Below are 14067 nucleotides of genomic sequence, written 5' to 3' on the forward strand. Positions count from 1 at the left end.
GTGTTCCTGTGTCCCTTTGGGTGTTCCTGTGCCCCTTGGGGTGTTCCTGTGTCCCCTAGGATGTCCCAGTGTCCCTTAGGGTGTTCCTGTGTCCCCTAGGATGTCCCAGTGTCCCCTAAGATGTCCCAGTGTCCCTTAGGGTGTTCCTGTGTCCCTTTGGGTGTTCCTGTGCCCCTTGGGGTGTTCCTGTGTCCCCCAGGATGTCCCTGTGTCCCCTAAGATGTTCCAGTGTCCCTTAGGGTGTTCCTGTGTCCCTTAGGATGTTCCTGTGCCCCTTAGGGTGTTCCTGTGTCCCTTAGGATGTCCCTGTGCTCCTTAGGGTGTTCCTGTGTCTCCTAGGATGTCCCAGTGTCCCTTAGGGTGTTTCTGTGTCCCTTAGGGTGTTCCTGTGCCCCTTAGGGTGTTTCTGTGTCCCCTAGGATGTTCCTGTGTCCCCTAGGATGTTTCTGTGTCCCTTAGGGTGTTCCTGTGTCCCCTAGGATGTTCCTGTGCCCCTTAGGGTGTTCCTGTGTCCCTTAGGATGTCCCAGTGTCCCTTAGGATGTCCCAGTGCCCCTTAGGGTGTTCCTGTGCCCCTTAGGGTGTCCCAGTGTCCCTTAGGGTGTTCCTGTGTCCCTTAGGGTGTCCCTGTGTCCCTTAGGGTGTTCCTGTGCCCCTTAGGATGTTTCTGTGTCCCTTAGGGCGTTCCTGTGCCCCTAGGATGTTCCTGTGTCCCCCAGGATGTCCCAGTGTCCCCGTGTGGAGGGATGGAGGAGGGGAAGTGGGGGATTTGCTGTGGGATGAAGGCTCCAGCCTCATCAGGACATCCTGAGTCCCCCCTGCTGGCAGCGGGCTGGGGGGAAGTGCCTTCCAAGCCACATTCCTCCACTCCTGAAGGAACCGTCTGGGGACCTTCCCACGGGGATTTCCAGCCTGGGCACACAGCGCTGCTGCTTGGATTGTGCTGGTGGGATCCTGGCTCAGCTGCAGCACCAGGAGACTGCGGGACAGCATCCCGGCCTGGCCCTGCAGTGAATCACAGGGAAGGAACTGATTAAGACCTTGCAACACTTTCGTGCTGGAAATAACTTTCTCCAGAGAGGCAGCCCGAGGCTGGCTCTAGGATGCAGCTGGAGGGATTGGACATGCCACAGGTTTTAGCCCTGTTTTGGGGCTTGTTGGCTGGAAAAAGCTTCCCGAAATGAGGGGTTGGTTGGGATGTGCTCTCACTCCCATGGGGGGTGGGAAGAGAGGGAATTGAGGTTGGGGGATGCTCCAGCCTTGGCCACGGTGGAGATGTGGCTGCATGGGGGTGGTGCTGGTGTGTGCTCCAGACCCTGTGGAACAGGGACCATCCAGCCCTGCATCCTTCTGTGCTGGGGCCAGCAGACATGGGCACCCTGGGGTGCCCAGGGAGCCCCACAGCCTCCTGCCACCTTTCCCCCTTGGCTGACAGTGCCTCTGGGGGGAGAGAGGCAACTCCTGCACAGCACCAGCGTGGTGACAGTGCCATTGGTCCCAGTTTGCAACTGGGAGAGGCACAGCCAGCCTAAGTTTTGCCTCCCCAGTTTTTCTGGCTACGGTGTGCACACGGAGCTGCTGCCACCTCTGCCACCTCTGCCACCAGCCCCATTTCTGCCCCGTGACTCAGGGATTTCGGCAGGTTTGGGAAGGGAGGAGGGGCAAAAGCCACTTCCCTGCCAAAAAAAAAGAGGCGGACGCTGCTCTCGCCCTCTGTCAGGCATGAGGCAGATTAATATTAACCCGTCCCTCCATCCTGCTGTCCCTCTGTCCTGCTCTCCTTCTGCCCCTGTCCTGCTGCCCCACAGCTTGTCCCATGACCCAGCATATGACACTTTTCCTGTCCCTTAAAGCAGAGGGCAATGAGTGTGCGGGACATGAGCAGCCCATGGTGTGAAAGGGCCTCATGTGCTGCCACGGGGTCCCCGTGAGTCACCCCTGGTGCTGGCGTCACCCACTGTCCCCTGGTGTGCACCCCGGTGTCCTCCCACCGCGGGGGCTGCGAGGCTCCCAGAATAGCTTCTGATGAAGATGTGGGTAATGGCTCAGTGTTTTGGGGAGAAAAGGGTTATTTTGGGAGGACGGCTGATTTCTAAACCTGATTTCTACTCCTTCCCCAGCCTGTCACCCTCAGCACCCTCAGATGTTTATCTGCTGCTGTTGCTAAGGGACACCGAGGGTGACAAGACCTGTGGCACCCATGTGCTGGTGCAAATCTGACACTGTCTTGGGGCTGTCACTGCTGTCCCCAACTCCAGCTGCTTCCCAGCTCTTCCCCATCCCCTCCACCAGATCACTGAGCTCAGCCCTCCACTGCTGGGATCAGCTCTCAGCTCCAAGAAAACCCCTCAGCAGCTTCTGCAAGCCCAGCAGGGTTTCCGGCCCTGGGGAGCAGATCCCGCTGGCCCCTCGGAAGCTCGGATGTGGTGGCTGTCACCCACATTTGGCCCCATTGTCACCATCCCCTCTTGCAGCCACATGCCAGTGTTTGTGGAGCAGTTTGCTTTCGGTTTCCTGTCAGAATGCCGAGTGCTTGGCACTGCCATGGATCACCTCATGGCCACTAATCACTTCCAGTCCTCTGGAGAACAAACAGGCAGAGAAGAGGAAAATCCCACGTTGCATGGCTCTGCTGGCCCCGGATCCAGCCCCTCACAGACCCCTGTGCATGGATCTACCTGCACCTGTGCTAATGCATCTGCTTGTGCACATGGGGACCCATCTGGGCACAAATGGACCATCCATGCACACGTGGATCCATCCATGTACACGTGGATCCATCCATGTACACCTGGATCCATCCATGCACATGTGGATCCATCCATGCACATGTGGATCCATCCATGTACACAGGGATCCATCCATGCACATGTGGATCCATCCATGCACACGTGGATCCATCCATGTACACAGGGATCCATCCATGCACATGTGGATCCATCCATGCACATGTGGATCCCTACATGTACACGAGGATCCATTCATGCACATGTGGATCCATCCATGTACACGAGGATCCATCCATGCACATGTGGATCCATCCATGCACACGTGGATCCATCCATGCACACGTGGATCCATCCATGCACATGTGGATCTATCCATGTACATGTGGATATGTCCATGCAAACATGGATCTGTCCATGCAAACATGGATCTGTCCATGCAAACATGGATCTCTCCATGCATGTGTGGACCCATCCATGCCACCTTATGTGTCTATGCTCATGTGGACCCGTCCATGCACATGGGTTTGTCCATGCCCATGCAGATCTATCATGCACACGTATGCAGTCATCTGTCCATGCGTGTCCCTACAAATGCATCTGCCCATGCACACATGGGCTGATCAATGCTCACGGATCTGTCCATGCACACCTGTGCTGATGCAGCCATCCCTGCATGCCCTGATGGGTGTCCATCATACGTGTGTGTGTGTGTGTGTGTGTGTGTGTGTGTGTGTGCGCACTCAGGGATGAACAAGCACACACGTGCAAGGCCCACAGCTCTGTGTGTGCTCTGAGGGGTGTCCCTGCACATCCAGGGGGGTTGTGTTTATGTTCACACGGATAAAAGTGCCCAGGGGTGACCCTACACACACACAGGGGGTGTGTATGGTCACCCCTGCTCACATGTGTGAGCACATGTGCACGTTCCGAGGGGTGCCCGGTGTGCGCAGCTGTGTGTGTGCATACACACATGTGCCAGGCTCAGGGCTGTGCGTGTGCCCGTGGTTACCGGTGCCCGGGGTGCCCGTGGCCAGGCAGGGCTGGTGTCTGTGCGTGGCGCATCCATGCAGAGCTGTGTGCGCACCCAGGTGAGCGCTCACGCGTGTGTTTGTGATAACGGGGGCCGTTATCGCAATAACGATAACCGAGCCGTGCCGAGCCGGTCCAATTCCGGGAAAGCCGAGCCGAGCGGCTCCAGCCCGACCCGAACGGCGCCGATTCGAGCCCAGCGGCGGCGAGCCCAGCGGGCTGAAGGGCCCGAGCGGTTCCGCCGGGAGCTGAGCGGTTCTGCTCGGTGCCCACGGGAGCCGGCAGTGCCGCCGGTGCCCTGCCGGTGCTGGCCCGGGCCGGGCCCCGCGGGGCTGGCTGCCCGCCAGGGCTTTCTCATAAACCACATGCTGCCGCGGCGCTATAAAGGGGAGCGCGGCCGCGGCGGCGGCTCAGCCCGGCCCCGCTCGGCCCCGCCGCCGCTGCCGCCTCGCCCGCTCCGCCCGGCCCCGGTCCCACGGCAGCCCCCATGCCCCGCCTCGGAGCCAAGGTACGGCGGCCCCTCCCGCTCCCCGCGGCCGCGGAGACCCTCCCCAGCCCGGCACACGCCGCCACCTGTGCGGAGCCCCCGCGGGAGCGGCGGCCCCGCGTGTCCCCGTGCCCCGCGTGTCCCCGTGCCCCGCGGTGGGTCCCCTCCTCCGGGGGTCCCGGCTCCCGGCGGGCGATGCTCCAGCCCCGCCTCGCTTGGCGGGGGCAGCCCCGCACCCGCGGGGTGAAGCCGCGGCTCCGGTCCCGGGTCCCGGTTCCCGGTTCCCGCCTCCAGCCCCGTCAGGATTCCCGAACCGAGCGTGGGGAGGCCCCGGCCGGTCCCCGGCCCCAGCCCCGTCCCCGGCGGGGCGATGCTGCAGCCCCGGCTCCATTCCCGGACCTGCGCGATGAGGCTCCAGCCCCCAGCGCGGTTCCAGCCCCGGAGCCGCGGGTGAAGCCCCGTCCCGGTCACCGACTCCAGCCCCGTTCCCGGCTCCAGCCCCGTCCCCATCCCGTTCCCGGCGGGGCGAGGCTCCGTTCAGCCGTGACCACATCTCGGCGGTGGCCCGGGCGGCATCTTGGAGTTTCACAAGAGGGGAGGATTCCTGGATATCATCCAAGGGAAATTCCCCCCCACTCATCACCCCGGCACCCTCTCCCTGCCGGTGCCCCGGGAGACGGGGGTGCACACCCACCCGAGGGTCCCCTCCACCCCCACCTCGGGACTCTTGGCTCTGGGACAAGCCCCGTTTCTCACCGGGGTCCCGCCACGGATCGGGGCCTCCCCGCTTCTTTGCAGGGGGATTGGGAGGGAAATTTGGGACGAGGCCAGAGCTGCTGCATGGAAAGAGCCCGGCGGGTGCAGCTGGGGGGGTCTGGAGGGTGGGAAGAGGATTTTTGGGGATGGGTGGGTCAGTGTGTCAGACGGGCTCTGGAGAGCCAGGGCGGAGGAGGAGATTTGCAGGAGAGACGGAGAAATGGTGCGGGAGAGGGGAGAGGGGCTGGATGGGGAATGTGGAGGTGGCCAAGAGCCACATCCAGGCGTGTGTCACCGGGCCTTGGGAAATTCCCTGCTGACCTGGAGCTCCTAAAAATAGCAGGATGGGGATAGGCACGGGGTTGGAGGACCACAGTGGGATTATCCTGCTGGACCGTGGCCAAGCGCCGGCTCCCACAGAGGTGGTCATGCCGGGGGGTGGTGGAGATTGGCAGGGGGCTTGGCATGTGTGTGGGTTATCCCTGCTTCAAACTCTTCCTGTGTCGTGCTCAGGTGTGCCTGCTCCGCTGCTCCCTGCTCTCGTCCCTCCTCCTCCTGCTGCTCCGCATCCATGAGACGGAGCAGAACAGCTACTGCCAGCAGATCATCACAGAGAGGCACCTGGCCGAGCTGGAGGAGCTGGTGAGTGCCCTCCCGGGGCTGTGCCGGGGGATGGGGGCTCATGTGGGGCCAGGTGGGCACAAAGCAGCTCTGCTTTAGTGCTGAAATAAGGAAATGGGGCGATCTTCAGCTCCCCTAGTGAAGCGATGGCACCCAGGAGCTGAGCATCCACGGGCACAAGGGACAAGCGGGCACCGGGGAGTGACAGATGTCGTGCCTTTACCGAGGGTGGCTGTGGAAAAGTGAGGACAGGAGGAGCGAGAGAAGAGGGAGGCAGGAGCGAGGCCGGGAAGGGGACAGGAGCCAGGCTGGATGGGCGCAGGGGCGCTGGGGAAGCAGCGGAGGGGCCGCTCTGCGGGCTGTGCTGCTTTCCGGGCGGCTGCGCAGGGGTTAAGCAGAGGAATCCGGCTGCATTCCTGAGTCCAGCTGCTTGCCTGGAAGCTGGGCTGGCAACGGGGCTGTGGGTGGGTGGCAGGCGGCGAGGGGGGCCCGGCCGGCCGATGGACCGGGCGATGGGGCCGTCATCCCGCGTGGCCCGTGGGCAGCTCCGGGCGCTGGCAGCCAGCACGGCCAGCCCGGCCCCAGCGGACACGGCTGCCGGGGCCGTGTCTGTCCCTCCGTGGCCCTTGGCTCACCTCCGAGCGGGGAATCACGCGGATGTTCAGGGGAGAAGCGGGAATCGGGGGCACGCAGGGATTTGCAGGGTTGTCGCAGATTAAATTCTGCAGCAAGAGGGGTGTGCGGGCGAGAGGGAGCGGCGCCGAGTCCCCGAGAGCTCCGCTGGGTGCGAACCGCCGTGCCCGGGCTCGCTGCGCCTCTTCCTCCTCAACCACCGAGCTGCTCTGGGCGAGCTCGGCTTCCTCTGCCCGAGCCCTCTCTGCATCCCCGGGGGATTCCAACTGGGAGCGCGGCTGTGGGAGAGAGGGAACGCAGCAGGTTTGAATGGGAGATGGGGTTTTCCTGCTGGGGATTGCAGCCCTCTCCTCGCTGATGGAGGACTGGCCCTCGCTCCAGCGCCTGCTGGATAATGGAGCAATTGTTTCCGGGACGGCATCCCAGGCTAGGAGGAGAAATGCCGGCCGGCAATTCCGCCAGCCCTCGGCCTCTCGGTTTGGGATGCCAGCCCGGAGGGAGAGTTTGCTTAGGGTGGGTTTTTCTCCCACTGGGGACGGTGGTGGCGTGGGCGGCCGGCAGCGCTGCGGGTGGGACCCCGGCGTTGTGTGACCCCGGAGAAGTGTGACCCCGGTGTCACGGCCACCCCTGCACGGCAGGATGCTCGTTTGCAGCCTGGATTTAGAGGAGAGAGTGATGCGGGGGGAGAATTCAGCAGGGCTGGGCTCCGCTGTGGCGCTGGCAGGAAGAGGAGGAGGAGGAGGAGGAGGAAGAGAGGCGGGGTGGGAGCAGGCAGGGAAAGGCAGGAGAAGGTCTGTGAAGTGGGGAGTGCAACATCCTGATGGGAGCAGGAATCCTGAGCTCACTCCTGCCACTGCATCAATGTTAGGGATGTGCCTGTGTGAGGAGGAGGAATAAGGTGAAGCAGGAATGGGAGCAAAGCCCTCCCAGCCCTGTGGATTTGGGGGTCTCAGGCACCCCGTGCCCAAAGCGTGGCATATCTGGGGCTGCTCAGCCCCAGCGCTGGCCCTGGGGATGTGGGGTGACATCCTGCTTTGTCCTTCCAGGCTGACACCCAGATGCAGCACCCGGGCAGGGTCTCCTTCAAGTTCATTGACAAGATGCAGTTGGTGAGTGGTTTCTTGCTGGGGAAACTGGGGACAGGAGGGAGGGCTGGCTGGTGGCAGGTCCCCAGCTCCCCAGCCTCCCTTTGCAGGAGACAGCCCAGGAGGGACCCATCCTGCTTGGTCTGGTGGCTTCCAGTCCCACTTTGGGAACCCCGTGGCATTGTAGAAAGGCATTTTGTGCCTCTGTGCTTCAGCTTCCCCCAGGCAGAGCGGGATGCCCACCCGGTAACCGCTGTCACTTTTTGTCACTGTATCCTTGCAGAACGACTCCATCTGCTATGTGAAAGCTGCTTTTCCCCTGATGGGCAAGATCCTGGAGAGAACGGAGTTCAAGGAGAACTCGTCCAACGCCCGGAAGATGCAGATGGTGCGCAGGATGTACAACAGCATCGATGAGAATGTGGACCCCTGCATCAGGGATGAGGATGATGAGGAGAGAATGGTACAGTGACCTCAGCCTCGTGGGGGTTTGGGCCTGGGTCCTCATCCTGGGGTGAAGTGGGGTGTGCAGAGCATCCTGGGGTAAAATGGGATATGCAAAGTGCCCTAGGGTGAAATGGGATGTGCAGAATGTCCTGGGGTGAGATGGGGTGTCCAGAGCAGCCTGGGGTGAAATGGGATGTGCAGAGCATCTCAGGGTGAAATGGGATGTGCAGAGTGTCCTGGGGTGAAATGGGGTGTCCAGAGCATCCTGGGGTGAAATGGGGTGTCCAGAGCATCCCAGAGTGAAATGGGGTGTGCAGAGCAGCCTGGGGTGAAATGGGATGTGCAGAGCAACCTGGAGTGAGATGGGATGTGCAGAGTGTCCTGGGGTGAAATGGGGTGTGCAGAATGTCCTGGGGTGAAATGGGATGTGCAGAGCATCCCAGGGTGAAATGGGGTGTGCAGAATGTCCTGGGGTGAAATGGGGTGTGCAGAATGTTCTGGGGTGAAATGGGATGTGCAGAATGTTCTGGGGTGGGGTGTGGGCAGGGCTGTGGAGCAGAGCAGAGGTGGGGTGTGCATGGAGCCAGCAATTCCTGCCTTGGGAGCACTGTGGTATCTGTGGGGGTGACCCTGGGTGGTCATGGAGCTGATGCTGACCCTGCTGCTTCCTCCAGCTCTCACAGATGTGCTTCAAGGAGTTCACCACGTCCCCCTACGAGATGCTGGTGCTGGTGAAGGATTTCTTCCAGGACATCAAGCGACTGCTGCAGAACCAGGAGACTTTTGAGAAGGATTGCAGCCGAGTCTACCGCAGGGTGTGCCCGGGACCCAGGAAAGCTGGATCCTCACCAGGTGAGATGCCAAGGCTTGGCCTCTGCCCAGTAAACCTGTGCCAGTCTGGGGAGCTTGGGCTCGCCTGCATGGAGCACCTTAAGAGTCGTGTGTCTGTGGGTGTGGCACGTGTCCACGTTGGCTCCTTTCCCTGTGTCGGCGAGCTCTGCATCAGTGTCAGGGGAGAAGGGGCTGGCTGCCATGTGAAGGTGGGATTTGAAATCCTGCTGGAAGCAAGATGAGGGAGAGATGCTGAGGGGGAGCGAGGAAGCATCAGGCTCAGCTCTGTCTCAAAGCCCCGATGCCGGGTGGAGCATAACTGAGAAATGGAGGGACTGCTGTGCCACCAACACGCTGCATGACCTTGGCTGTGTCACTTCAGCTGCCTCGTGCCTCAGTGTCCCCTGGCCAAGCCTCTGGGGAGAGTGTTGCTGCCGGGGTGGAAGAGCCCCGCGTTGCTGTCTGCGCTTCCACGAGCGCCCGTGCCGTGTTTGCATGGAGGAGATGTCATACTGTCACCCTCGTGTCGGAGCTGTGCCATGTCCTTGTGCCGTGGGGACGTTAAATGTGGCTCTCTGGCTCCTGCAAGTTGTGAATAACCCACTGCCATCGGCTCAGGGGACCCGGTGACTCGGGTTTGCTTCATCCCACCCGCTGCTTGTCACCCCCTCACGCTGCCCTGCCTGCTCCTTGCCTCTCCCTTGCTCTCCCATTTTTTGAGGGGCTGTTTGACCCGCTTGCCCGGGGCTGCGGGGAGGGACGGGGACAGTGCCCCTGACCTCAGATCTGCTGGCTATGCCCCTCTTGGAGGCTGGTGACCCCACGGCTGTCTCTTCTCTCTCCTTCTTTCAGGTGTGGGGACAGATCCTGACTGCAATTGCCTGTCCCCTGCCCTCCCTCCTGCCACCCAGCCCTCCCTCTCTGCTGCCACTGGCAGGGACACGGCACCCGCTAGCACCCGGCTCCCTTCCAGCCTCCTCCATGCCACCCTCGCTGACTTAGAGGCCCCATCTCAGCCCCCCAGTAGCACGGACGGGGGCTCAGGGACCGAGGAGGTCCTGGGTGCCGGGCTAGGTGACCCAGCACTGGCCTTGGCCCCCGGGATGAAGCAGACAGCTCCAGCCAGCAGTGCCGAAGCTCTCCAGGATCCGGCTGGGACACTGAGCCTGGCCCGGGGCGACATCCCCGTCCTCCGTGGCGATGGCGAGCTGGTGGAGTGGGACACCGGCCACCTGCCGCAGGATCCAGGCCAGCAGTGGGGAGGCTCCCTCCTCCCGGAGCAGCCCGGCGGGCTCAGGACCAGCCCTCCGACAGCATCGCCCAGCGCCGGCCCGACGGGCAGAGGCAGAATCCGCGCCCAGCCCGAGCCTGGCACGCAGCTCCGCTTCTCCAGGATGGCCCCGGAGCTGCCAGCCCCGGGCAGCCCCAGCCACAGGGCGAGGGCGTGGGGCTGGGGGCCCGAGGATGGCGGTGGGGCCGGGCCCAGCTTTGACTCTGGCTTTGTTCTGGGCGCAGAGCAGCGCAGGAAGGAGCCGCCCGCCAGCGAGGGCCGCCAGGAGCCCCTCATCTACATTACGGTGGCCAGCGTGGTGGCCGTCCTGCTGGCCACGGGAGGGCTGCTCTTCTACAAGTATAAATCCAGGGTAAGATCCCCTCCTCGTCTCCTCCCCGGCCACCACGATTGTCTCCTGCCTCAGTTTCCCCATTTGTCTCTTGGCCAGTGTGGGTTGAGCCCCATTTTCCCCATAATTTTGAGACTGGGGCGCAATTATTTGGTGGTGCTGAGAGGATGTTATTTGGGAGATTTGCCACCCTGCAGGCTGCTCCCCTTGCCCAGGGCTCATCTCCCCCTTTCCCTCCATCCACACAGGTCCTGGAGCGGTCACTGGAGGATGGAGGCTGTGACCCCGACGAGCCAGAGAGGAGGTGAGTGTGACAGCATCCTGCATGGGGGGGTTTGGGGACCCCCACCCTGGGCAGCCCTGCTCTAACACCCCCATCTTTCTGTCACAGGGCGCTGCAGGGAGCAAGGGAATGTTCAGAGCTGGAGACTCAGGATCTCTGAGGTGATCAGGGGCTGGCTGGGACCTTGAAGGGCTGCGGTCCAAGCTGTGAGGACAATATGGTGTCCCTGGTTGGTGCCGACCTTGGCCATGGGCAGGGAAACTCTGGGTGGGAGGACACGGACAGGAGCAGGTCTGCGCCCCAGCGCTGCCAGCATGTGGTTTCGCAGCTCGTTAATCCATTACTGGCACTTTCTTAATATACATAGTATTTTTTCCTGTGGTTTTCGTGTGTTTCACCCCACGCTGCCCTCCCTGGCAGAGCCCCAGCTCCTGCTCATCTCTCTCCTCCTTTTCCCAGGGCCCCAGGCAGGATGTGAAGCTGCTCGGGGGACGGATCCGGATGGAAGGAGGGGTGGCACGCGCCAGCCTTGCCGCGATCCCACCGTGATGCTGACACTCCCTCTTCCCTTGCCCCGTGCCCACGGCCAGAGACTGCAAAAAACCTCCCTGGCAGGGACAAAAGGATGGGGGGATGTGCCCTGAGTGGGACCCCCGGCACCGGGAAGTGAAGGGCTGGAAGGAGTCGGGACCATGAGCGCAGCTCTGCGGGACGGCAGCGGGGGCCGGTGCGACGCTGCGGTGCTGAGCAGGACCGTGGAGGTGCTGGATGTGGGATGATGGAAGCAGATCCCACTTGGACACGGCCAGAGCTGGATGAAGATAGATGGGATCGGCTCCCCAAATCCTCTGGCTTTTCTCCCATCCCAGCAGACTGGCTTTGGAGCAGCACCCATCGCATCCTTCACCCTGCCTTTCCTGAGGCTTCAACTGGAGCATCCTGAATTCCAGGGGGGCCCGTCCTGAGACCCCCAGCCCTGATTTGCAACTCAAACCCTCACACTGTGAATATTTAAAGCCCACCCGTGCCCATGTCCCTGCACGGGGCTGGGTTTGGGGTGACCCTTGGCGCCATCCCAGTCCCTCCCCATCCTCCTGTTGTTAGGGCTCATTTTTATTTTTTTTTTTTGTAGAGTGAGAGTGGATGAAAGTCTTTATCCTGCACAAGTGTTCTGGGGGGCCGTGTGCCCCTCACAGGGTCCTCACCGCGAGCTGGCCTCGCTGGGATTCCATTTCTTTGGTGGCTGCGCTTTGGAGAAGGGAATGGGGCTGGGAAGGATGGGATCCACGTGGGTGTAAGAGCTGGAACTGCCCCCGCCGGGCACCCTGGGGCTTCGTGGCACTGCCCCACTCCCGGGCTTTGGGAAGAGCCTGGCTTGGGATGCACCAGCCCTGGATGAAGCGTGGCCTGCGCTGCTCTGGGAGTTTCAAGCATTATTTTTATATGAAGGATGAAAATATGGACAAACCCAACTGTTTTTAAAGAAAGCATCACTATTAATTTGGGGTTTTACTGTGTGTATTTATGACTGGCAGAAGGAGGGGGTTCCTGGGCGAGGGACTGGTGTAAATCAGGATAAAAGCCCTGATGCAGCAGGAAGTCTGGGGCCAAACTCCTGGTGGTGTAAGTCACCAGTTTACACTGTGGAGGAGCTGCTCCTGGGGGAGAAAACTTGCCTTTACCCATGTTGGATTTATTTTGCCTTTTTTTTGTTGTTGTTGTTGTTTGGTTGGGGCTTTTTGTTGGTTTTGGGATGTCTTTTTTTTTTTTATACAATGAAATCCTGAAATATTTTATACAAAGGCATTTAAAAGTCTATTTAAAGAAAATAATGGAAAACAACTTGTATATTTAATATTATTAATAAACAGAGAGGTGTAGCTTGGTGTAAGTCTGGGATGCAAGGGGGGACTGGAGATTGTGGCTCCCCTGTCACATCCCTGGGGTCCCTGAGGGGGTGACTGGGGCTGAGTGCTGGTGGTGTTACCCTGACCTGCTTCCCTGGGGATGCGTGTGGGAGTTTGTGGCCACTGGAATGAGGGCAGAGGGATTCATCTGCCCTTCCTGCCCCAGTTCTGCCGGCACTGAGAGCTCCAGGCACCGGCTCTGGTGCTGTGGCCCCCCCAAAATCTGTGTGAATGGTTGGGAAGCAGCTGCTTAAAGCAAACACACTTGAGGCAAAGTTTCCTGGAGCACTTTGCTTAGAGTGACAGCACTGGAAGAGGCATTTCCTCCCCCCCCCACCGCTCTCCCTGCTTTCCTTCCTTCTTTCCAGGAGCAGGGGAGCCCCATACCTGCTCTCCCTGCACAGATCCAGCATCTCCAGGGGGATGCCAGGGGGCTCCCCATCCCCCTGGGTCCCTACCAGCCCATGGGGTGTGCAGGGTGAACAGCCCCACTGCCCATCCAAGGGGGTGGCAAGGGCAGGAGGGGGTCTGGGAGCTTTCTGTGAGTGCCAGGGCTGAGCTGCTGCCTTGTTTGCTGACAAACAGGATTCCTCGAGGGGAGCTGACTCAGCCCAGCCCTTCCTCTCCCCAGCAGCAGCCGGGGGTTTCCCAGGTCCACATCCCCTTCCCAGGGAAGTGGGACCTATATATATCCTGCTGGATCCGTGCCACGGTCATTATGGTCAGATTTGGGGGGTGTTTGAGGCTGGAGGCTGCTCTTAGGGGTGGGCACCGTGCCCGGGTTTGGGGGTGCTGAGGGCAGCGAGTCCCTGGCCTGCTCCAGGATGCTCCAGGGTGCACCAGGCAGCTCCACAGCTGCACGGGAGAGGGTGGCTGGAGCTGGATGAAGGCAGCCTGAAGCTAAGGCAGAGCTGGGGGGCAGAGCTGGGGGGCAGAGCTGGGAGCATCCCAGGCTGCTGGGTGGTGTGGGGAGCACCAGTCCCCACCCCTCTGTACTTACACCCCGCACTCGCTCATCCCTGACTTTTTCTGGCTGCTCTGTGTGCTGTAAAAGCATCTGGAAAATGCAGGGAAAAAGCCAAACTGCCTCCCTGCCCTCAGGTTCGGGCCAGGAGTGTCCCTGTGCTCCTCGTGTTGCCGGCTGGTGCCTTTTCCCCACCCTGTGTGGGAGCAGGGATGTGATTCCCTGCCCTGGGCACCTTCCACCCCCAGCCCCTGCAATCTGGGGGGCAAAACCTGCTCTCAGCCCCCCACTCAGGAACCCCATGGAGCTGCATCCCCGTCCCTCAGCGCTCGAAGGGGAGGGGAGAAAAGAACCCCCCATCCCTCCTGGGGTCCCAAATGGGTGTTTGTACTGCCAAAAGGTGCTTTGATGGGACGAGAACAGGGAGTTTGGGGGAAAAGACGGATGGTGGGAGGGGAAAGCATTGACAAGAGGCTCAGGGGACCTGAAGCACGGGCTGGCATGGAGTGGCACAGACTATGGTCACCAGCACCCACCTCGGGGGTCCTGGGGGTCCCCACAGCCCTGCTGCTTGTGGCATTGGCAGGGCTGGGACATCTCAGGCTCATCCCATTGTCCTAAAACCTCCCAAGCACTCGGAGACCCCCCAGCTGCCCTGAGACCCCTCCCGAGAG

General features: G+C 61.2%; 1 protein-coding gene across 4 annotated transcripts; it reads left to right on the forward strand.

The window, feature by feature from the left end:
* The first annotated feature begins 4118 nt into the window (after positions 1-4118).
* CSF1 (colony stimulating factor 1) lies at positions 4119-12402 on the forward strand. 4 transcript variants are annotated; one of them, XM_030255799.4, is made up of 9 exons: positions 4119-4265; positions 5514-5642; positions 7301-7363; positions 7623-7802; positions 8461-8638; positions 9470-10260; positions 10488-10543; positions 10631-10683; positions 10982-12402. In XM_030255799.4, exons 1-8 carry the CDS (start codon positions 4245-4247, stop codon positions 10680-10682), a joined length of 1470 nt encoding a protein of 489 aa, XP_030111659.4. In that variant the 5' UTR covers positions 4119-4244; the 3' UTR covers position 10683; positions 10982-12402.
* The last annotated feature ends 1665 nt before the right edge of the window (positions 12403-14067 follow it).

Source organism: Taeniopygia guttata, chromosome 26 (assembly GCF_048771995.1).
Source record: "Taeniopygia guttata chromosome 26, bTaeGut7.mat, whole genome shotgun sequence".
Classification (NCBI taxonomy): domain Eukaryota; kingdom Metazoa; phylum Chordata; class Aves; order Passeriformes; family Estrildidae; genus Taeniopygia; species Taeniopygia guttata.

Bases quoted from the DNA above. Each gene is read 5' to 3' on its own strand.
- CSF1 (XM_030255799.4), top strand. From the start codon at position 4,245: ATGCCCCGCCTCGGAGCCAAG. The intron at 4,266-5,513 runs GTACGGCGGCCC...TGTCGTGCTCAG, and splicing joins TGCCCCGCCTCGGAGCCAAG to GTGTGCCTGCTCCGCTGCTC. The intron at 7,803-8,460 runs GTACAGTGACCT...TGCTTCCTCCAG, and splicing joins AGGATGATGAGGAGAGAATG to CTCTCACAGATGTGCTTCAA.